Genomic DNA, 23,497 nt, shown 5'->3' on the forward strand with positions numbered 1-23,497 from the left:
GGGATTTTTAGGGTGGCGAAACCACTTTATAATACATCATAATGGTATATATGTCATTACACATTTGCCCAAATCTACAGAATGTATGACATCAAGAATGAAACCTAAGATAAACTATGGACTTTGGATGATAAAGAGGTGTCAGTGTAGGTTCATCAGTTTAACAAATGTACCACTCAGGTGGGGGATGTTGATAATGAGGAAGGCTATGCATGTGTGGGGGCAGGGGATACATGGGAAACTTTTTACTTTCTCCTCACTTTTGCTTTTAACCCAAAATTGCTCTAAAAAATAAAGTCCATTTTTTTCTAAAAAGAAGACAGCCTTTAAAAGATACTGAAAAATTAAAGTTAGAAGTATCGTAAGAGACTTCTAGGACCTTATTTGGTACCCACCATCCCTGACAGACACACACTCCAACCTTAACCACAGCTAAAGGTGAGGCCTTGTTGAAACTGTTGGCATCAGGATCAAGAACCAGAAACAATCTATCTACAAATATTTCTCATAAAGTCATGGATTATTTGTATATCCTTAACAATTGGTTATAAAAGTTTCTGAGATGAAAAAAAAAAAAAAAAAAAAAGACTTTATCTTTTGCAGATGATGTCACTAGCTGCACAAGTTATTTGTGGAAACTTGGAAGATCCAAGAAAAGCTAAAATGAGATATGCTGCTTCTCCCACTTCTTTATGTGGCTACCTTGCTTCCCCTAAGTTTCTGTGTTCTTTGCTAAAGAAATCAGGAATTTACTCTGTGTGTGGGGGTGTATGTGTGTGTGTTGTACGCACAGAGAGGCACCAGGGGTTTCTTCCCACCAATCTATAGCCTACCTGAAATGACACACTTACATAACCAAATGTCTATAATTAAAATATCCCTACCTACCTCCATTTCACACTTGCTGTCTCCAGAATGCATCTTGCTTCTTCACACCTCTACTTCTTTAATTATATTGCCCTCTGTGCCTGGACTGCACATAGTTGCCTCCCCCTCTCTCCTCTTACCCCCAGCAACTCCCACTACCTCATTTCACAGAAAAGAGGGATCTATGCAGACACCCTAGTAGGCGTCCACAATAGCACTTACCACTGTGCCATTATGTGTTTCTTCTTATGTCTAATCCTGTGTTGGACTGTGAACCACTCAAGAACCAGAATTGTTTTCTTCACCTTTATATCTCTGGGTCTAGAGTGTTTATTAAAGAATGTACCTATGTGTTTATTTAGAAATGGAATTTAACACTTACAATAAAAATAGGCAAAGGAACCAGACATCAAAGATCTGACTGCTTTAAATGTCCTGTCTTCTTCCCCCAACCCCATCCCACACTTTCCCCTGTCCCTCTCCTCAACATATTCATTTAGTTATTCATATTGCTTAATCTGGAAACATTTCTCGAAAAAGATATTTTTTAAGGTAAAGCAAGAAGTAAAAAAGAAAAACAGTATTTTCTTCCTCACCCACTTGAGAAGGCCCATATGTGGGACTGGTTTTTCTAAAATGAGAAGCAAAGCCAGTCCCATTTCCTTTCCTCACCCCCTCCAGTCCTATGTCAAAGATCCAGTGCTCTGTCCCCTTCTAAGTCAAAGGGGTGTCTGTCTCAAAAGAAAATTCAAATACACCTGTAACTGTAAAAGGCTTTATCCTCTGCGATGGGAGTGATATTCCGGAAGTAAAGAATAAGACTGCCTTTGGCACCCAACTAATGGGGCTACTTTCACATAAGGAACTAACCAAAGACAGAAAATCCCACCCTGAGTTTTGAGTACATTTGCTTAAAGTTCGTTTCTTCTGTCACTACTATACAAAAAATATCACTCCAGATAAATGCTGCGTACCCCCTAAAAGGAGCTGCTTTCTATGTTCATGGCCATTTTAGGTGTTAAAGATATGAGGTGGGGGAGGGTTATCCTAGTGTTGGAATTAGGAAGAAGTATAGACAGATCCCATAGTGATAAAACCATGTGCTACTAAAGAATGGCCTCAGAAGGTGACATTCCCAGGCTAAGTAACACTGTTTGGCATCTGGTTCTCAGACACTGGTTTCTTAGTCCCTCCAAAAAATGAGGTCCTCGATCACAGATTGACTCTAACACAAATCACGTATTTACCAAGCTGTCTATGATCATTTTTAGTGGTCAGCTTTCCTTTTCAGTGACAGCACTCTTTCCTAAAAACAACCATTCTCTAGAGTTATGGCTTAAAACCAGTCTGTACCATTTATTAAAGTTGATATGCCTATAGAAGCTTGAAATTTATTTATTTATTTATTTATTTTGAGATGGAGTCTCCCTCCGGCACCCAGGCTGGACTGCAGTGGTACGATCTCTGTTCATTACAACCTCTGACCGCCGGGTTCAAGCGATTCTCGTGCCTGCGCCTCCCGAGTAGCTGGGACTACAAGCATGAGCCAGCACACCCGGCTAATTGTTGTATTTTTAGTAGAGATGGGGTTTCGCCAGGGTGGCCAGGTTGGTCTCTGAACTCCTGACCTCAAGTGATCTGCCCTCGGCCTCCCAAAGTGCTGGGATTACAGGTGTGAGCCACCGCGCCCAGCCCAAATTTATCTTTTACAGTTGCATTCTTGTTTGTTGCATTTTCTCAAATTTCAATAAACTGTTTACCTATTTGCCTAGGTTTTCCACAAAACAGTGTGTCACTATCGATTATGTTCTGGACTAGATTTCCTATACAAAAGTGGTAACACAGTGAAGGGCAAGTTGATTTCCTCAAAGACACATGGTGGGAAGCGAGGAGACTAACTGCCACCGTTTGTTTCTGCTCAAGAGGACTATACTGAACTATTTGCACTCCACATATTTAAATGGTACAAATTTTTTACTGGAATAAAATGAAGCTACATGATCTCAAAATTAGGGTTGAGGCCTTCTATATGATAAAGTACACAATCCAGCAACTCTGCCTGAGAAGATCAATTAATACTTCATTTGGAACCCTAACTCTAGCCTCTTACTATCTGTGTGACATTGAGCAATTTACTGAGACTCTCTGAGCATGTTTCCTCGTCTTCTAAAATGAAAAAGTACAATAGCTATCGTAGTGGTTGGGTTCTCAAGTCAATAAGTAAGGGGATGGAGGACCTAAGTTGAAATTCCCTTTGAAAATCACTTCAATTGTCCATAAGTACAGTATATTGACTTTTGCGTACACATCACTATACAGTAGGTCCTACAGACACTAAATTTTGAGCAACCATTGAGATAAACTAAATAAGAAATGAATGTATACATTACAGTTACTGTAACACTTGAATGGCATATGCACATGTCGAGACATTAAAGCCATCCTGGTTTTAGAACTCACAATCACTAACAGTACATGGGGTATGGATGGAGAATACCACTCCAGGTGCTTAACAAATGTCCGTGTCCTTCCTTCCTTCTGCACGTTAAAAGACCTGGAAACGTTCCCGGAGCAGCCGGCTGAATGCGGTTACGTCAGAGACATAGGTATTGGTTTACGCAGAGTACTTCGAGGGAAGAAGCTTGTGCGACTCGTTTGGGGTTCTTACCCTGGCATTGGCACTTAGAAGCACCTTGATGAATACGAAAAGGAATTATTGTTTACCCTAGGTTAGCGCTCGAGCTATTTCGACGCAATAGCGACTCCACGTACATTTGAAAAATCAAACTTCTCACATACATCACTTCCTGGAAGCCCTATTCAGATTTTAGCCCAAGCAATGCTGAGCCCAATCCTTCGGCCTTCCGTAGTCTCGCTCGGTTTCGCGAGACCGAGGCTGAGCTCCGCGCCGCCGCCGTGGGGGGGGCCCCAAAACACTTCCGGGTGTAACTGGTTGTGCTCTCTGTGTACTTCCGGCAGCCTCTAGACTGTGTCTTCTGCTTCCCGTACCACCCGGCTCAAGTAGCGGACACGGAACCGGGAACCATCAGCCCGTCAGCCTCCGGGCCCTGCAGTCTCTAGCCATGGACCGGGACCTTCTGCGGCAGTCGCTAAATTGCCATGGGTCTTCTTTGCTCTCTCTACTCCGGAGCGAACAGCAGGATAATCCACACTTCCGGAGCCTCCTGGGGTCGGCCGCCGAGCCAACCCGGGGCCCGCCGCCCCAGCAACCGTTGCAGGGCAGGTAATGCAACGTTGGTGCCACTGCGTCACGGGAGAGGGGACGCAGCTCTGGAAGCCACTACCGCAGCCCCGAGTCTGCGTCTAGAGGAAGTGGAGGGGCGGCCATGAGCACAGGAGGATCGCGCGCTGGTGCCTTGGGCTGGGTGGAGGGAGGGCGCTCTTGAGGTGTGCAATGCGGTTTGCGGGGTGAACTTTTTCTATGGCACTGCTTGCTAGAGGCGCAGATTCCTTAGCTAAAATCCCGTGAGCTTTCGTATCTGGGTTGGAGGCGTCATTTTTTAAGTTTCCCCGTTCTCCACCTCCAGGTTGGTTAATGAGGGAATGCCTAGTTAAAACTTTTTCTCTGAGATTGTATGATCTGGAACTTGGGATGAAGAGGAATGGCCGATGAAAGCCGTAAGCAGAAGGTTAGAGTTTGTAAAAAGGCTTTGCAGATAAACCAATTTTCGTATTTTTTTTTTTCTTTTTAAGAAAAGAGAAGAGAGTTGACAACATCGAGATACAGAAATTCATCTCCAAAAAAGCAGATCTGCTTTTTGCACTTTCCTGGAAATCAGATGCACCTGCAACTTCTGAAATTAATGAAGATAGTGAAGGTGAGTTTAGCCTTAAAACCTTTAAGATTGCCGTTCTGTTTAACAGTACTTCAGGTGAAACGGAACTCAAAACTATCGTTAGTGATTTTGTTAATTTTTTTTTTTTTAGATCATTATGCAGTCATGCCACCTTTAGAGCAATTCATGGAGATACCTAGTATGGATCGAAGAGAGCTGTTTTTCCGAGATATTGAGCGTGGTGATATAGTGATTGGAAGAATTAGTTCTGTTCGGGAATTCGGTTTTTTCATGGTGTTGATCTGTTTAGGAAGTGGTATCATGAGAGATATAGCCCACTTAGAAATCACAGTAAGTTATTTTTGTTATTTGGATTGCTTCTGTTTTTGTTAATTCACCTCAATGCAAGAATTATATCTTTGCATGCAGTTGTGCTCAAGTATACCTGCCAAGATACTTTTGGAAATTAAATGTTAATTGGAGAAAAATCGTTAACAAAAATTAGTGAAAGTTACCCAGTTTGTCCCTCCAATTCTGGTTTTGGGGAGTTTTTAGATTTAAACTCTGGTTGGCAGGCACAGTGTCCTTTTTTAAGTACTCAAAGAGGTATCAGTGGACGTAGTGAGGTTGATTGGTATTCAGACTTATTTCTTGTAGTTGAACATATGTATTCTTAATTAATATTTGGCATTGTATATTTTCATGTGGATAATTTAGAAATTTTTGTCATTTATATATTTACAATAATACTTTGCCCAAGATGGATAGTCCTGAATTTGAACTAATGTGTCATGATAAAAGATTGGGTATTTGCCATCTATCCAGGCGGATAAAAAGGAAGAAAAGCAGAAGGTATTACAGACTGGATAACAGACAAAAACTTTGGAGAATTCACATTTCATTTTCACTGGAATCCTTATACCTTTTAGACAAATTTTGGTTTGCTTTTGATGCGTGTAGTATACTGTTATAAGCCATCATATTTGGTTCCTAAACTAATGGAAAGTTTCATGAGATTTTAGTTTTTTAACCGAACCAGCAAACATATTTTACTGTGTTTGGACACAAAAATTACTTTTAACTAAATCGTTATTTAAATTTTTACGGCCGGGCGCGGTGGCTCAAGCCTGTAATCCCAGCACTTTGGGAGGCCGAGACGGGCGGATCACGAGGTCAGGAGATCGAAACCATCCTGGCTAACACGGTGAAACCCCGTCTCTATTAAGAAATACAAAAAACTAGCCGGGCGAGGTGGCGGGCGCCTGTAGTCCCAGCTACTCGGGAGGCCGAGGCCGGAGAATGGCGTGAACCCGGGAGGCGGAGCTTGCAGTGAGCTGAGATCCGGCCACTGCACTCCAGCCTGGGCGACAGAGCGAGACTCCGTCTCAAAAAAAAAAAAAAAAATTAAATTTTTACTTTAGGTTGTTCATCTACTAGCTGTTTCATACCAAATAGCGAAGATAAAAGAAGACACTGTTCTTACCAAAGCTTGAAATGTCTAGTGTTTTAAAATACTTCTCATTACAGGCTCTTTGTCCCTTAAGAGATGTGCCGTCTCACAGTAACCATGGGGATCCTTTATCATATTACCAAACTGGTGACATCATCCGAGGTGATTAGTTTCATCATACTAATAAAAAAGTAATGATTGTTGAATTTTTGTTTTTATTAATTTTAAAAAATACAGTCTAAGTGGGTAGTGTTTGGGAAAGTTTATATTTTTTATGTTAGTTTACGTTTTCTTACTAATCAGCTTAGTTCTCTTTTTTTTTCTTAAGCTGGAATCAAGGATATTGACAGATACCATGAAAAGCTGGCAGTATCTCTGTATAGCTCTTCTCTTCCACCACACCTATCTGGTATTAAATTAGGTGTAATTAGCTCTGAAGAGCTTCCTTTGTACTACAGGTAATTTATATTATTTCAACAACAGTTCATGACGAAAGTCTCTTGCATTGAGGAATACCAAATTTTGTGAAACTTTTGACAACAAAGGGGAATTTTAATTTCTCTTATTGCAAAATGTGTTCATGTTATTTTTATAACAGTTAAACTGCTTCAGACTTGGGAAAAGGTAACCATATCATAATATTGCCACACCATCTTATGCAAAAAATGGTATTAGTATTTAAACCTCAAATGATACTGTTTCTTTATTCTTTACTATTTGTCTGAAATGGAGTGTCAGATTAGTCATTTTACAATTTTTGTGTTTGTATTTTCTTTTTTTAAGGAGAAGTGTTGAACTAAATAGCAATTCTTTGGAGTCCTATGAAAATATCATGCAGAGTTCCTTAGGATTTGTTAATCCAGGAGTAGTTGAATTCCTTCTAGAAAAACTAGGAATAGATGAATCTAATCCACCATCTTTAATGAGAGGCCTACAAAGGTATAGTAAATCAGTATTATTCTCTTAGGTGGTGAGGGGAGTGGTGGTAAGCTCAGAAGCTGCATAGCTGAAGGACATATTTGACCGTCCTAAGCCAACTAGTAGCAGGCATATGCCAAAGGTTGAATGAACCAGGTGATCCCATCTTCTGGACTGGACTGTCTTATCAGTGATTAAGATGTATACCATGTAAACAAGCAGAGAAGGATGCAGAAACTTTTTATAAGAATTTTGTGTGTATGCTAAAGAAAAATACTGTTTTTTTTTGTTTTGTGAGACAGAGTCTCGCTCTGTCACCCAAGCTGGAGTGCAGTGGTGCAATCTTGGCTCACTGCAAGCTCTGCCTCCCGGGTTCACGCCATTCTCCTGCCTCAGCCTCCTGAGTAGCTGGGACTACAGGTGCCCGCCACCATGCCTGGCTAATTTTTTTTTTAATTTTTAGTAGAGACAGGGTTTCACCGTGTTAGCCAGGATGGTCTCAATCTCCTGACCTCATGATCTGCCCGCCTCGGCCTCCCAGAGTGCTGGGATTACAGGCATGAGCCACTGCACCCAGCCAAGAAAAATACTGTTTAACAATAATAATCATTTCGAAAGTTCAAAGATTTTGGTATGTAAATAGAATGCAAATTTCTTGCTTGGGATTCATACTTTCAGTGTTGAGTGCCTGTCAAGCAGAATTAAGTATAGTTACTTAAAAAATATTTGTGGTTTAACGTTTTAATTTTTATTTTCTTTAATAGCAAAAATTTCTCTGAAGATGATTTTGCTTCTGCATTGAGAAAAAAACAATCTGCGTCTTGGGCTTTAAAATGGTATGAAGACTGTCTTTCAACAGTTGCATTATATCTAGTCTAAAAGCTTAGGGCAAGGCAAGCATGCTTATGTCATCAATAAGACAAATTTGAGATGAATTAAAGTGATGCCTTTTTGACATGAGCTTTTCTTTTATAGATGTAAGTAGTCTTACATTTTACACTTAACAGGTTTTACACTTAACAGATAAGTTTTATTCAGCATTTCTGTTTTCTCAAAAGGAATTAGTATATTGATATCTGGGTTTCACCAATATTTATTGTGAAAATGTCCAAAGGCAGAAGAATGCTCCTTAGGTATATTGTGAGTATTCTGAAAAATAAATATTTGCCAAGTTTGATGACATTTGCTTTTAAAACTTAGTCACGCTAACATTTTATTTAGATAGTGTTTGAAGTGTTTGTGATGCTTTACAAATGTCTGTCTTAGTGTGAAGATTGGAGTTGATTATTTTAAAGTTGGACGCCATGTGGATGCTATGAATGAATACAATAAAGCTTTGGAAATAGACAAACAAAACGTGGAAGCTTTGGTAGCTCGTGGAGCACTGTAAGTGAATCATACTTGGATTTTAAGGAATGTTTACCAGGTAAATGCAAACAAGATTTATGAAGAGCTTGTGAGATACAGCCCTCTAATTTTGTTTCATGTCTCTAGATATGCGACAAAAGGAAGTTTGAACAAAGCAATAGAAGATTTTGAGCTTGCATTAGAAAACTGTCCAACTCACAGAAATGCAAGAAAATACCTCTGCCAGACACTTGTAGAGAGAGGAGGACAGTAAGTGTCAGATTTTGTTTAATAGTAGAGGTCTTATGTTCAACCAACTACTAAAAAATTTTGAACTTAACATAAGGAAATAGTTTCTTAAGCACTTAATTTAGAACACTCTTGGTTTCAATAAATAAATAGAAAAGTACAAGAGATTAGGCAAATACTCCTTCCCTGGATAATATACTCAGATTTTTTGGTTTAATGGCTGTACTATTTGTATAGTCATTCCTGTTTGTGATCACAAATTCCAAGTTAGTTAAATTTTGCAATATTCGTTGATAATTCATAGGAACTTCTATTTAATGATTGGAGCAACTTTTTACATTCTTACTAGGTAGATAACTAGTACCTATTTGTATGTGGTTGTCTTATAGCCTTGTATTGGTGTCTTTTAGCTGAGTGAATAGCAATACCTTGCAGTTACTTAAGCCAGAGATATTGCTCATCTTTGACTTGTCCTTTGTTTCCCATATCCAGTCTACTGACACAAAAGTGATCCCCTTGTATTTGTTTTACAGTAATTTCTTTTTCCTTCTAAGAACCAAAAGCACTTTGCAACGTCCTTTGACTGCTCTGTGTCTAAACTTTCTCATTCTGGTGTTTCACAACCTACACTTGTGAGCTTCATTTAATGATTATGCTATTTACAGGCTCGTTGTGATATATGTGTATGTTGGTATTCCAAAGATTTCCAAAATTTTCTATAGATAATTTTTCATAAACTGCTAGGGAAAAGGAGCCTGCTGCTATAATTACGTGCTACAGTTCAAGATTATACTAAATTTGTGGACACCTGTTTATCATGGGTTTTCATGTATTACTGCCAAAATGTGCCAATATTGGATATTAGTTACTAGTAATGGATTTCTGTTTATGTGGTCTTTGAAATAAATTACAGTAAAAAGCATATTATTTTGGTATTTTATTTTGGAAAATAATTTACTAAATGTGGCTTTTCCCTAGTAAGCTCTCTCTTATAAGCCTCTGACCTGTATGCATATTTGGATAGTTTTGTTGTTTTTACAAAAAAGCTAAATCTTTCTTTTAAATTTAGGTTAGAAGAAGAAGACAAGTTTTTAAATGCTGAAAGTTACTATAAGAAAGCTTTGGCTTTGGATGAGACTTTTAAAGATGCAGAGGATGCTTTGCAGAAACTTCATAAATATATGCAGGTGATTCCTTATTTCCTCTTAGAAAAATTTAGTGATATTTGAAATAATGCCCAAACTTAATTTTCTTCTAAGGGAAACTTCTAGATTACTTAAGTAAGGCATTATGAAAAGTTTCTTTTTAGGTACGGTTCTTCCTAATTGGGTTTGACATTGCTTCGTAGTGCCTCTGTATTTGTCCGTAATTGAAAGTAAAAATAGCTATGAGAAAACTATTACCTAAATTTGGTATGTTGTTTTGAGAAATGTCTTTGTAGTGAGCTTACCTGGTGGTTTTTAAATTACCATTGTTGCTACTATAATTGAGTTAATTATAAAAACCTTTATGAGACATATTTTAAATTGTCTTTTCCTGTAATACTGATGATGATGTTTTCTCATGCATTTTCTTCTGAATTGGACCATTGCTGCTGTGTCTGTGACATCTGGTGCTGCTCATCCCCATCCACAAACTGGAAAATGATTTCCTATGTAATCATGCATCCAACTGGGCTGTGCTATTTTTTTAAATGGTTTGTATTTGAACATGGTGATTCCTCCTTCAATTCACCTTAATGGAATGTCTTTATTTGAATTTTATTTGTAAAATGTGTCCTGTTTAAATTTTTCAATTTTTAAAAATAATTTTTATGTACTTTTTTTTTTTTTAACCTTTCTTGCACTCTGGGTCATGGGTACCACTGCAATGGCTTCCCCTTTTTTTATGGGATACCAACTGCAATATGGTCCTCAATGCTGTCCTGGCCATTTCAATGACTAATGCCAAACATCTGTATGACTAATTTTTTTATGTTAAAAAAATACTGTTTAATGCTGGCTCTATGGTGATTTGGTTTTACTAAATTGGGTTTCTGGCTGGGGGTGGTCTTTTGAATACTGGGTTTTATATATGCTGCTATTTTTAACGTGTGGTTTTTTTCGATATCTGGGTTCTAAAAGAAATCTTTGGAATTAAGAGAAAAACAAGCTGAAAAGGAAGAAAAGCAGAAAACAAAGAAAATAGAAACAAGTGCAGAAAAGTTGCGTAAGCTCTTAAAAGAAGAGAAGAGGTAAACTATAATATTCAGTATTTTTAAACTTAAGGCAACTACTGAATTGAACCCAAAGTGCCATACTGGAGGTAAAGTAAATAAAAATATAGAAGTATTTCAAGTGATAATCAATGACTGTTAAGAATCTTTAGCAAATATGTGTTCCATGTATTTTCCTATTAAAGAGATGAAGTGGAATTTGAGGCTAGAATTCTACCAAAAAAATGTATCTTAGAATTAAAATATAGAATAAGTTACTTTAATTATATTTTAGGAAGAAATATTTTAGAACTAGAGCAGTGGTTCTGAACTAGGGGGGGGATTTATTCCCCCGGGGACATTTGACAAGATCTGGAGACGTTTTTGATTGCCATAACTGAGGGTGCTACTGCATCTAGTGTATAATGGTCAGGGATGCTATTAAACTTTCTGTAATGCACAAGTCAGCTCCCACCCCCACCCCCAACAAAGAATTATTTGGCTGAATATACCAGTAATCAGGTGAAGAAACCATGAACTAGAGGTAGCCAAATAAAAAACTTGAGTTCTCCTTTATGTGTTCAGTAGTCTTAAGTTTTTAAGGTAGTGTTGAAAAAGTCTGTCTTTCAGAAATGATGGATTTGCTCACAATGATACCTGTCTGCAAGCATTTTTCCCCCAAAAGTGCTTAATAGTAAAATCAGATCTTGTAATAGCCGAGATTATTGTATCATTTATCTGAACCACAGCTTTTATAAAATCTTGAAAGGAAACAAATCGGGCCCACATCTTTATGAATCATTTAGAAACATTTTTGTACATATATGACAAGTTAACTGTTTTTTTTAGGCTGAAGAAGAAAAGAAGAAAATCAACTTCTTCCTCTTCAAGTGTTTCTTCTGCTGATGAATCAGTGTCTTCATCATCATCCTCTTCCTCTTCTGGTCACAAAAGGCATAAGAAACATAAGAGGAACCGTTCAGAGTCGTCTCGCAGTTCCAGAAGGCATTCATCTAGGGCATCCTCAAGTCAGATAGATCAGAATAGGAAAGATGAGTGCTACCCAGTTCCAGCTAATACTTCAGCGTCTTTTCTTAACCATAAACAAGAAGTGGAGAAACTACTGGGGAAGCAGGATAGGTTACAGTATGAAAAGACACAGATAAAAGAGAAAGATAGATGCCCTCTCTCTTCATCTTCACTTGAAATACCGGATGATTTTGGAGGTAGGTCTGAAGATCCAGGAGATTTTTATAATAGCTATAGAACCCAAGCAGGTAGTAGCAAAACAGAAAAGCCATATAAATCAGAAAGACATTTTTCCAGTAGAAGAAATTCCTCAGATTCCTTCTGTAGGAATTCAGAGGACAAGATTTATGGTTATAGGAGATTTGAAAAGGATATAGAGGGAAGAAAAGAGCACTATAGAAGGTGGGAACCAGGTTCTGTGAGGCATTCTACCTCGCCAGCAAGCTCAGACTACTCGTGGAAGTCAGTTGAGAAATACAAAAAATATACTCACTCTGGATCACGTGATTTCAGTAGACATGAGCAAAGATACCGATTAAATACAAATCAAGGAGAATATGAAAGAGAGGACAATTATGGGGAGGATATCAAAACAGAGGTTCCAGAAGAAGATGCACTAAGTAGCAAAGAACACTCAGAAAGCAGTGTTAAAAAAAATTTACCTCAGAATTTACTGAATATATTTAATCAGATAGCTGAATTTGAAAAAGAAAAAGGAAATAAGTCAAAAAATTAATACACCAAGGATATCAGCACCATTACACAAAATGCCATTAAGTTTTTGGGTGTTTTAGTCATAACAGTTCAGTGCAGAAATCTCTGCTCCTAAAATTATTTGTAGAGATTACAGGAAACAAATGCTTTTAAGCTTTTCTCAAATTTTGTTTCAGTTGTAGGTCCCTTGTCACAGAGTTTTTATGTATATGTTTATGTACAGTATATTACTCTGACAATTTGAATTTCTTCACTTAAAGATAATTCTCTGAAAGTACTGTTTCTTCATTCGATTACGGTATATGAGAATTCCTGGGTCCATCTTATCCTGCTGTTTGAGAGAAAAATTTGTGCATTAAACACTTGGATCATTTTTATAAAAATTGATTTTTCTGTTAAATTAAAAATCGTCAGCTTTTGAAAGATTATATGTTCGAATGTTTCTTGAACACTTTTATATTTATCAGTTTAAATATTACATTTTTTGCCCAATTTTTTTTTAATTTTTAAATGGTAGATTATGTCTTAATTTTCCTCTAAAGCCTGATTTGATTAAAAGTGGTTTGTGAACAGTCATTGGCTTCCCCCCAGCATAAGTGCCTTAGGAATAAGATCATAAAAGTTGAATAGAAGCCCATTTTGCTTATTTCTCCGTTATTATTTTTTACCTCATTGCTAGCATAGCCATAAAACGCTTTTTAACTTTAAATATTTGCAAGGCCCTTAAGGCCTGTATTCCACGCAAGGGTAAATCAGAAAAGAAAAAGAATCCTTTTAGCAAAAACATAGCAGTAGCAGACAAGCACATTGTAAATCTGGCTTTTTTGTAGTGAAAGAAAATTGGGAAACTGTCCTCGTATTGCAGATGTTCAGTCCAGAGGGCATTAGGCATGTTTTTAAATCTGACCTGCATTTCTCCTTACCGCCTCCTGTGCCTTGATGCTTCTCTGATGACCCCTTTCTCAGAGTCTGAATAAATAAATAGACAAACTAGAGCCTGGTTTTACTCAGAATAAATTCCAGCAGCTACAGCTGACGAACAAAGAGACTTGGATTATAAAGATCCTCCTGAAATTGTGAAAATAGGGTAGTATATTCTTTGGGAGATAGAGATAGGAATCATAAGTACTGGGTTTATGATGTCATTGGAGTCTTTGCAGTTTAAGATTCTCAAGGCTGTAAATTATAATGAGCTTTAGATACTGTCACAGTGACACTAGATAAGTGGATGGGTAGCTGGGTATCTGCAGAGGTCTAAGTGAGGGAGAATAATAGAGGAAGAAGAGACTTATTCCTTGTTCTGTCTTGCAGTTCTTGCCAACAGTAAAATGTCTAGGCCTTAAGTACTGAGTGTGTATTATTTGTGTCTACCAAACTCCAGTGATGAAAGCCTAGTGAGAAATCTGAAATTTGTTTTGCAAATGGAACAGTGAAAAGAAACCCTGCTCAAGAGCAATAGATAATGGTGGTAGAAATCGGCTAGTCACTCAAAGCATTAGTCTTTGCACCAAGAAGAAGATTCTTTAAGAAATTCGTCTTAAATGAGTCCTTAATTCTATGTATTAATAGCTCCAGTATCATCTTTACATAGTGTCCTACATTGTGGTGTTTATAATGAGTGAAAACTACCTCTTGGCATAGCCTTTGACATTTTGGAATCCCTAGTACAGCCTAAAATTTTAAACACAACATTTAAAAACATTTTTTTTCCTTAATTCATATAAATTTAAGGGATACAAGTACATTTTTGTTACATGGATATATCGTATAGTGGTGAAGTCTAGGTTTCTAGTGTAACCATCACCCAAATGATGTACATTGTAAACCCATTTCATAATTTCTCATCCCTCACCCCCTGCCAACCTACCAACATTGGTATAGGCACATTCATGATTCAGACCTCAAAAGTGCAAGCAAGAGGGGCTGAGTACAGTGACTCATGCCTGTAATCCCAGCACTTGAGGCTGAGGGAGGAGGACTGCTGGAGGCTAGAAGTTTGAGACTGGCCTGGGCAACGCAGCATGACTCCATCTCTACAAAAAATTTACAAATAAGTTGGGTGTGGTGGTGCATGCCTATAGTCCCAGCTATGCGGGAGGATCACTTGAGCCCAGGAGTTCAAGGCTGCAGTGAGCTCTGATTGTGCCACTGCACTCCAGCTTGGGTGACAGCCAGACTGGTTTCTTAAACACAACAAAAACAAAATGGGACTTAAGTAACCTACGAAGTTCTTGCACAGCAAAAGAACACAAGTGAACAGACAACCTGCAGAATGGGACAAAATATGCAAACTATGCATCAGGCAGGGGACTCATCCAGAATTTACAAGGAATTCAACAACCAAAAAACCCTATCCAAAAGTGAGCAGAAAACATGAATAGATATTTTTCAAAAGAAGACATAAAAATGGCCAAGAAGCATATAAAATAATGCTCAGCATCACTAATTAGAGAAATGCAAGTTAAAACCAAATGAGATATCTCGCATCAGTCTGAATGGCTATTACACCCCATTCAGTGTAAGAGAATAGTACCTTATCCTGTACGCTACCTGAATTTATTAGGTAGGTGCAAAAGTAATTGCAGTTTTTGCCATGTTAAGCAGAGTAGACAAACCAATTTCTAAGGAAGCTCATCACAGCAAAAATTACTGGGGATTTACATTGTCAAGAATCCCTAGCGACATCTTCAGTAATTTTTCTCAAGATCCTATCTTGGTCTCCATAAGCAAATGAAGCGTGACTTTTGGATATGAGGATAAGTGTCCAGATTTGGAGATAGGTTGATCCCCTGTTGCACCATTTATCATTAGTACACTGAAGTTAGAACTGTTATTTAAGGATTAAATGTAGATTTGTATGCAGGCCTAAGAACCAAACCATTCCACAAATACTGTGCTAAGCTCCAGGTGGCAACTCGGTAAGTAGAGGTTGTTAGTGCAATTTCTGTGTGTCAAGCCCTGTGCATTTTTTTTAATATCCAATTCAATAAACTTGTAGGTAACTTTCTGTGTCTATAGTACAAATGAGGAAAACAGGGAAGTAACTATCCAAGGTTACAGAGGTAGTAAGATACAACCTCTGCCTTCATAGAACAGTGTTTAATATTATTTCAAGTTTTAAGTAATTCCCAAACTAGCATAGGGCTGAGAATAAGAACTTTGATGAGCAAAGTGACTTTAATCAGTTTTTAGGTCTTATAAATCTCATGCATTAGAGCAGTAGTTTAGCCAGAAATATTATCACCTAGTGTTTTTTTCTGCCCACCTTATTCTTTGGACTTTGCTATGCCTTTTCCTATTTCTAAAACAAAACAAAAAATAATCAGGAGAACTATTCACTACCACTACTGCTTTTCAGAAAGAAATACAAACAACAGTTCTAAAATAATGACAGTTGTAATGAGTATTTTTTCCCCAGGTTTGAAGGAGACAACATTTACATTCATGAATTCTAATACATTTATTTAAAATCCAGTTTTCTAATATTCCACACCATTCCAAGAGTACAAAGTGTTGGGCACATGTTATAATAAATTATTAACTGGAAAAACTACTATATTTGGCAGTCTACCTCAAACTAAATGAAAACTCTATTGCAAATCATGTCCTATCTAGCTTTCATTAAATTGTTCATTAAGAAAATTTCAAAATTATATTCTTTATACTTGGTTGGCAAATCTTTAATGCGTATGATTTCTTTCAAGGTCAGAAGTGATTTTTATAAATTTAAGCTGCATTTTAAAATTGATATACAGTGTTTCTCTTACCAGTTGGTTTTTTTGGGGGGGTGTGGGGGGTTGATGCTATTTTTTGGTTAAAAATTACAGCAAAAGAAGAAACTGCCTTTAACAATTTTCCTCCCCCAAAAGTCTGAGAAATAGTTACTTTGAATAAAGAAAACCTAATTTTGGTGTCTTGTAGGGTAATTGAGATTTTCACATTGTAATAAGCTCATAATAGTACAGTAAATTTTTAGACATTTCTTCTTGAAAGATTGTTACATTAGAAATGAGTGTAGTTTCGTGAAATAATGAAGCAAACTATTTTCTAACACTATGAACATCAAAATTACAGTGAAATACAGCATTTTTTCTATGCTTGTATAATATGTAGCCTTGTCAAGAATCTGCTGTTAATGTTTTTCTTCAGTATGGAGAAAATGAGAACGTTCCTTTTTTTTTTAAACAAGTTTTACATTTACCACTAAGTTTTTACACTTTCCACTAGATAAAATGTGTTGGGTCGTTTTGTATTTTAAAGTATACTTTTGTTTTTGTGTTTACAACTTTTTCAGAAGAGATTAAAATGTTTATTTGCTGCTCTTTTTGCTCTTACCATTACTAGAGCTACTTCTAGCACTAGTTGGCCTAGAAGGGCTGCCTGTTAGTGAAGAGGAGGCCGGGAAGTTAAGCTCCAGTACTTTAATTGAAGACTGAGAAGTAGATGTACTTGTACTCCTAGATGACCTAGAAGAAAAACCAGAATTATAAATTTAATGCAAAGTTTGTATTTCAGTATAGACTCTATCATTATTGGCAAAATAATGATTCCATAAGTAAAGAGATCAAAAAAGTGCATATTAGTAGTGTTAATACGTTTTTAAATGATCATCAATAGATAAAAAGTTTAAAGAGGAAAAGAAAGATGAACATACATGAGTTTCAAACCAGTAGAAAAGTAGTTCAGTAAGTATGTTCCTACATGGTAAAAATGCTTTGAACTATAATCAGTTTTTTAGAGTTGGAATCATTAAGCATTGAAAGTTTCCAAGACAGAGGAAAGAGGGCCAAGAGGATTTGGTGCTGGCAAAAATTATAAAATGATACCTTTTGTAATTTAAGCTGAAGAGAAGAGTGAGAGGCATATTGATGAATAAAATGGTGGGGTCATTTGAAAAACAACTAGCTATATAATTCTGAAATAAGTTTTAAATATGTATTTTATGAAAGTACAGCGATGTTCAATTATATAGAAACAGTTTTTTTACTTAAATGAAACACTGTTTTTTAGGGGCCTCTTCATGAAATTTTTACCTGGACTAAGGAATAGTAATTTAATAAGTAGCTGCTGAATGCAGGAGATTGTGAATTCTAAAATCAGGATCATTATTAATAAACTTTTGTCAGCAAAGCACAAGAATGTTGCTTTAAGCATCTGGTGATAGAACTGTGGATAACAACTGCAGAAGAAAAAAAAAGTTTCCTTTTTAGCAAAATAAAGCTTCATAAAGTCAAATCCTGATTATGTAAAATACCACAATGTGGTTTTAATCACAAAAATCGTGTTTTATATGTCTTTACATCTAAGCTGCCCTTATATGTTTTTTAAAAATTTCCCCCAACTTGGGGTTCACCCCCAAATGCTAGATGTAGCCCCCAAATTTATTTCTGTTTTATCCTACTGAAATAACTGATAGTCACAGAGCACTTGGGCTATACTAGAAATAGTGACACCAGCAGAAGTCAGAAGGAAATTCTTGTTCTGTTGGCTGTTTCTGCATCTAATCTATCTGATGCTGACTAGTGAGATGTCTGAGGGTGAAAAGAGCACTGGCCTTGAGTCCATGGGCCTGTCCAACAGCTGCGGTAATGTAGAAGTGGCTGGGATCACTTAGTGTACAGCTGTGAGAGTTAAGCAGATATTTTTTAACCTTCCACTTACCTTGCTGATAGTAGTGAAGTATGTGAAGGAGATCTAGAACTCTGATGACTGCCTTTAATACTAGCCGTAGGTAGTTCTAACTCACTCTGGAGGAATATTCAATAGCAATCATTAGTACTACTTACTGTTTTTTAGAAGAGAAATATTTTTAATTAGCTTTCACTTCATGATGAATGTCACAAAAGTTTTTATTTTCATGAAGTGTTTAAGAAATATATTTAATAGAAGGTGCTGTATTACCTGTTGAAAGTATGTTTGAAGGATAATACGGATCTCAGCATTTTCTTCTATGATATCAACTAACATTTCATCAATAACCTTGTGAAACTGTTTGACCTCACGAAGTCTGATGTCTTGTTCTTCCAGTGTTTCATCTTTTGTGTCTTTCAAAAGACGGATTTCCTTTGTGAGTTTTGCACACTGTTGGTAAATAATAGTCAATTATTCTATAAACCTGTTTTCCAGAATTTAATATTTTTAATAGATGAAGGAGGATTTGGGACTTCAAAAATGTAAATATGAAAGGTCAGTTTTTAAAAGATGTCAATACCTGCTTGGTCACTCTTTCTAATTTTGGCTTCTGCTCCTCTGTTTCTTTACTTAGTTGAAATGAATAAGCCTGCTTCTCTGATAACTTTTCTTTGACATTATTTGCTAAATGTTCTATAACATTTAATGTATTTTCCATGCTCTGTAGAAAAAGTATTAACATGTATTTTTTAGAATCAGAAATTGACTTTTATATAACTTGTCATTTATCAAGTATTTGTTTAATTTTAATTCATTTATTTTTGTACATAATATACATTATTTCTGTTGGTGAGTAATAAGTACAGTGATGTATCTCTTAATGACATCTCGGTCAATGATGGACTGCATGTATGATGGTGGTCCCATAAGATTATAATGGAGCTGAAAAATTCCTGTTACCTAGCGACGTAATGTTGTGGCACAATACATTACTCATGAGTTTGTGGTGATGCCTGGTGTAAACAAACCTGCATTGCCAGTCATATAAAAGTCTAGCACATACAATTATGTTCAGTGCATAATACTTGATAGTGATAATAAAACATATTACTGATTTATGTATTTACTATACAATATACTTTCATTATTTTACAGTGTACTCCTATTTATTTAAAAAATTAACTATAAAACAGCCTCAGGCAGGTCCTTCAGGAGGTATTCCAGAAGAGGGCATTGTTATCATAGATGACAGCTCCATTCATGTTACTGACCCTGAAGACCTTCAAGTGGAACAAGATATGGAGGTTGAAGACAGTAGTATTGATGATCCTGACCACGGGTAGGCTTAGGTTTATGTGTGTGTATGTGTCTTAGTTTTTAACAAAACAAGTTAAAAAGTAAAAAAAAAATAGAAAAATGCTTAGAGAATAAGGATATAAAGAAAGTTTTTGTGCAGTTGAACAATGTGTGCTTAAGCTAAGTGTTACCACAAAAGAGTCAAAAAATTTTACAAAATTAAAAATGTTTAAAGTTAAAAAGCTCTAGTAAGCTAAGGTCAGTTTATTATTGGAGAACTAAAATTATTTTATGAATTTACTGTAGCCTAAGTGTATATGGTTTATCATGTCTACATTAGTGTACAGCAATTAGGTCTTCACATTCTCTCACCACTCACTCACTGACTCACCCAGAGCAGCTCCCAGTCCTGCAAGCTCCATTTATGGTAAGTGCCCTGTACAGGTGTACTGTTTTTTTAATCCATTATACCATATTTTTATTGTACCTTTTCTCTGTTTAGATTTGTTTAGATACACAAGTACCATTGTGTTACAGTTGCCTGTAGTACTCAGTACAGTAACACACTTTACAAGCTTACAGCCTAGCAACAATAGGCTATACCATCTATGTTTGTGTAAGTACACTCTTAACGAAGTTCACACAGTGACAAAATCACCCAAGGATGCATTCATCAGAACGCATTCCCATTGCAGTGCATGACTGTATAATGGTTTTGTGGATTAAATTTTGTATGTAATTTAACTGGAAAGTGTTTTTATAGTATTTTGGAAAAAATAAAACAATCACAACTGAAATCATGGAATTTGCAAAGATTCACAGTATCTCTTCTTCAGCTTTATTAGTAAAGTCAATGTTTAGCGCCTGCTTACAAGGCACATTCTTTTATCTTTCAGTGATTTGCTTTAGTAACTACTTTCTACTATATTATTATTTTTTCTTTCAAACTTTTTTGTTTTAAGGAGCAATCTTAATGTGATCCTTAAGAAATTAAAATTCATTAAAGGGTTAATGGGTAGATCATAATAACCATTATCTACCAACTAATAACAAGTAATTGTCAGGGCTTAGCACTGGGATTTTAACTAACTTACCTCAGACTTTGAGCACTTGTTTTTGTCTCCTTTAAATAGAGACTGTTATCTCTTACTATTTGCTTCCCTAAAAGAGATTCTAAATAACTGTCTTCTTGGTGGAAGAGCAAGAGAATAGAAGTAGCAGTAATGATAGTTGACTTTTATTGAAGGCATATTACTAAAATGTCTGTAGAATTTACCTGGATGTCTTCTTGAAGTTCCCTGATTTGTCTTTGTTTGTATCTGTATTTTTCATCAACAGCTCTTTTTTGTTCTTCTAGTTGAATTTTTAGCTCATACTCATCACCTGAAATGTAGAACATTTTTAGTTTAAAATTTCAACATGCTATGTAGAAATCAAATTTTAAAGTGTTATGTAAATTGCACCAATATTTTTGTTAAGAAAGGTTAAATCTTTTATATCCAATTGTAGAAAAACACTATGGGCATGTAGTAGCCATTTCTTGTTTTGTCAACATAGAGGAGCAATATGCTGCCATTTTTTTCAGTTTTTGAATTAATTACCCTAGAGAGGTGATATGCCATACAGAACCTGAACTAATAATGGAAGTAACACCCTAGAAAACCACATAGCAAAAAAACGGCATGGGGGGAGCAAAGAAAAGGGATTCGTTTTTCTGACCCAATCAAACATAGTATACTTTTGTTCTTCATGTCTCACAGTATTCCTTTTAACTATGCACTTGTCACTGTATATATGTATAAAAAATTTTAACTCCTACATACTAGATGGAGTCACTTTTTTAAAAGATTGCTTGTAATTGTTGTTACAGCTGTTCAGCACTTGCAGGGTATTTTCTAGAGCGTAGATTTCTTTTTCAGCTTTGTTGATCTTAGCATCCAAACAGTCACCTTCCCTTTGAAGTTCTTCTTTTTCTTGAGCAGCCTATGAAGTACAGAATAGAACTGGTTGAATAAAAGCATTTACTAGGGGAAGAAATGCCTAATGGCTGTCTTTGGGGCAGAAAATAGTTAACTTGTGACAATAACAGTTTATCTTGTGGCCTACATACAGCACCAAGCATTTATTTCTTGCACTTGATTTACAGTGGAAGCCCAAATTATCAGGCCTTCAAAATATGGCACATAGGATACAGAATTCAAAACCATCATGGAAATGTAGTAACTAACCAAGACTTACATAAAATTTTCCAGCAAAAATTGCCAAAGAGTTAATCAAATATAAATATTACTGGGAAGAGAGGGAGAGAGGTTTGATACTAGATATTAAACCAGAGGAATGTTTCTGGCCTGAAGGAGGTTCAGGAACACTTTATTTCAAAATTTAGGAGTAAAAGATATTTTGCCACAATTTTAAAAATAATTTTTAATAAAAAGATCATTGTAATAAATGTGGCTGAAAAAGATGAAGTCTATGAATTGCTAAAGACCGAAATTATTTCCTCTAAGAGTGGACATACTCGGTGACTTTCTACCAGGTTAGGGTAATGCTGTCACTGGGCTAGGTTCTGTAGAGCTGTACCTAAACAGTTCCAAAGAACGTCCTAAAGGCTGACATAGATAGTATGCACATATATACATATATGTGTGTATATATATGCAAGAAAAATTTTAGTCAAAATCACTAATAATTTTATTTTAATTTATTCAGTTCTGAGATGTATGTATTTAAACTCGAATGTAGTCAATTAAAAATATAAAGTTTTCTCCGATTATTTTTATTTGTAAAAAATTATGGAGTACAAGTATATTTTGTTACATGGATATATTGTGTAGTGTTGACTAGTGTACTACCCATCATTGGAATACTGTACATCATATACATTAAGTAATTTCTCATTATCCGTGTCCCTCTGATACCCCCACCATGCTTCTGAGTCTTCCATGTCTATCACTCCACACTCTACCTCCGTGTGTGCATTATTTAGCTCCCACATATAAGTGAGAACATATGGTATTTGTTTTTCTGTGTCTGAGTTGTTTCTCTTAAGATAATGGCCTCCAGTTACATTGTGTTGCCGCAAAAGACAGGATTTCATTCGTTTTTCTGTTTGGATAGTATTTCATTGTGCATATATACCACCTTTTCTTGATCCAGTCATCCATCAATGGACACTTCCGTTGAATCCACATCTTTGCTATTGTAAACAGTGCTGCAATAAACATAGAGTGGAGGTATCTTTTTGATTTAATGATTTCTGTTCTTTTGTGTAGATACCAGGTAGTGGGACTGCTGGATCAAAGGGTAGTTCTATTTTTAGTTACCTGAGAAATCTTCATTCTGTTTTCCGTAGAGGTTGTGTTAATTTACATTCCCACCAACCGTATATAACCATTTCTTTTTCTCCATATCCACACCAACATCTGTTATTTTCTGTCTTTTAATGGCCATTCTGATTGTTGGCTTTAATTTACATTTCTGGAATGATTAGTGATGATGAGAAACAACTCAGACACAGAAAGACAAATACCAGAATTCTATTATGTTGCCAGTGATTCCTTTCTCTCCCTCTTTTGTTTGTTTTATAAGACCTTTGAGTCCCATACTTTTGTGTGTTTTCATGATGGTGAATACTGACATTTTGTTTCCATTTTAAAACTCCTTTGAGCATTTCTTAGAGGACTGGTCTAGTGGTGAAGAATTCCCTTAGTGTTTGCTTGGTATGGTATTTCTTCTTCCTTTACGAAGCTTATTCTTGCTGGATATAAAATTGGGGGCTGACAGATGTGTTTTTGTTTTGTTTTGTTTTGTTTTTTTGTTTTCCTTTTAGTGCTTTGAAAATTCTGTCCCATTCTTTTCTGTCCTGTAAGATTTCTGCTGAGAAGTCTGCTGTTACTCTGATGGGGTTTCCTTTATAGGTGACTAGATGCTTTTCTCTTGCGAATTTTAACTTCCCTCTTGCAGTTTCACTTTGACTTTAGACATTCTGATTGCAATACACCACGA

General features: G+C 36.3%; 2 protein-coding genes across 10 annotated transcripts in view; one reads left to right on the top strand and one right to left on the bottom strand.

Moving 5' to 3' along the window:
- Nucleotides 1-3,831: 3,831 nt before the first annotated feature.
- The window catches only part of TTC14 (tetratricopeptide repeat domain 14), a 36,667-nt gene continuing 17,001 nt past the window's right edge, over nt 3,832-23,497 (top strand). Inside the window, exons 1-13 of one of the 8 annotated variants that reach the window (XR_012430871.1) lie at nt 3,832-4,111; nt 4,582-4,706; nt 4,816-5,015; nt 6,192-6,276; nt 6,443-6,572; nt 6,898-7,053; nt 7,797-7,868; nt 8,299-8,418; nt 8,527-8,649; nt 9,698-10,324; nt 10,752-10,861; nt 11,672-12,048; nt 12,826-12,993. Coding sequence is in view for 6 of the 8 variants with exons in the window: in XM_005546463.4 (XP_005546520.4) it covers nt 3,951-4,111; nt 4,582-4,706; nt 4,816-5,015; nt 6,192-6,276; nt 6,443-6,572; nt 6,898-7,053; nt 7,797-7,868; nt 8,299-8,418; nt 8,527-8,649; nt 9,698-9,815; nt 10,752-10,861; nt 11,672-12,587 (2,316 nt within the window). In the remaining 2 variants the exon portion in view is untranslated. Of the gene's footprint in view, nt 4,112-4,581; nt 4,707-4,815; nt 5,016-6,191; nt 6,277-6,442; nt 6,573-6,897; nt 7,054-7,796; nt 7,869-8,298; nt 8,419-8,526; nt 8,650-9,697; nt 10,325-10,751; nt 10,862-11,671; nt 12,994-19,351; nt 20,298-23,497 lie in introns of those variants that run through there. The other 7 variants (XM_065540240.2, XM_005546464.5, XM_065540241.1 and 4 more) reach the window with 7 other exon arrangements.
- Nucleotides 16,831-23,497, bottom strand: part of CCDC39 (coiled-coil domain 39 molecular ruler complex subunit) — a 63,957-nt gene continuing 57,290 nt past the window's right edge. For both annotated transcript variants that reach the window (XM_005546462.5, XM_074031440.1), the window contains 6 exons: nt 21,316-21,475; nt 20,769-20,875; nt 18,777-18,917; nt 18,467-18,646; nt 18,227-18,312; nt 16,831-17,031 (listed from right to left, as the gene is read on the bottom strand). In XM_005546462.5, coding sequence (XP_005546519.4) covers nt 16,875-17,031; nt 18,227-18,312; nt 18,467-18,646; nt 18,777-18,917; nt 20,769-20,875; nt 21,316-21,475 — 831 coding nt within the window. In that variant the 3' untranslated portion in view covers nt 16,831-16,874. The remainder of the gene's footprint in view (nt 17,032-18,226; nt 18,313-18,466; nt 18,647-18,776; nt 18,918-20,768; nt 20,876-21,315; nt 21,476-23,497) is intronic.

This window comes from Macaca fascicularis, chromosome 2 (genome assembly GCF_037993035.2).
Source record: "Macaca fascicularis isolate 582-1 chromosome 2, T2T-MFA8v1.1".
NCBI classification, from domain to species: domain Eukaryota; kingdom Metazoa; phylum Chordata; class Mammalia; order Primates; family Cercopithecidae; genus Macaca; species Macaca fascicularis.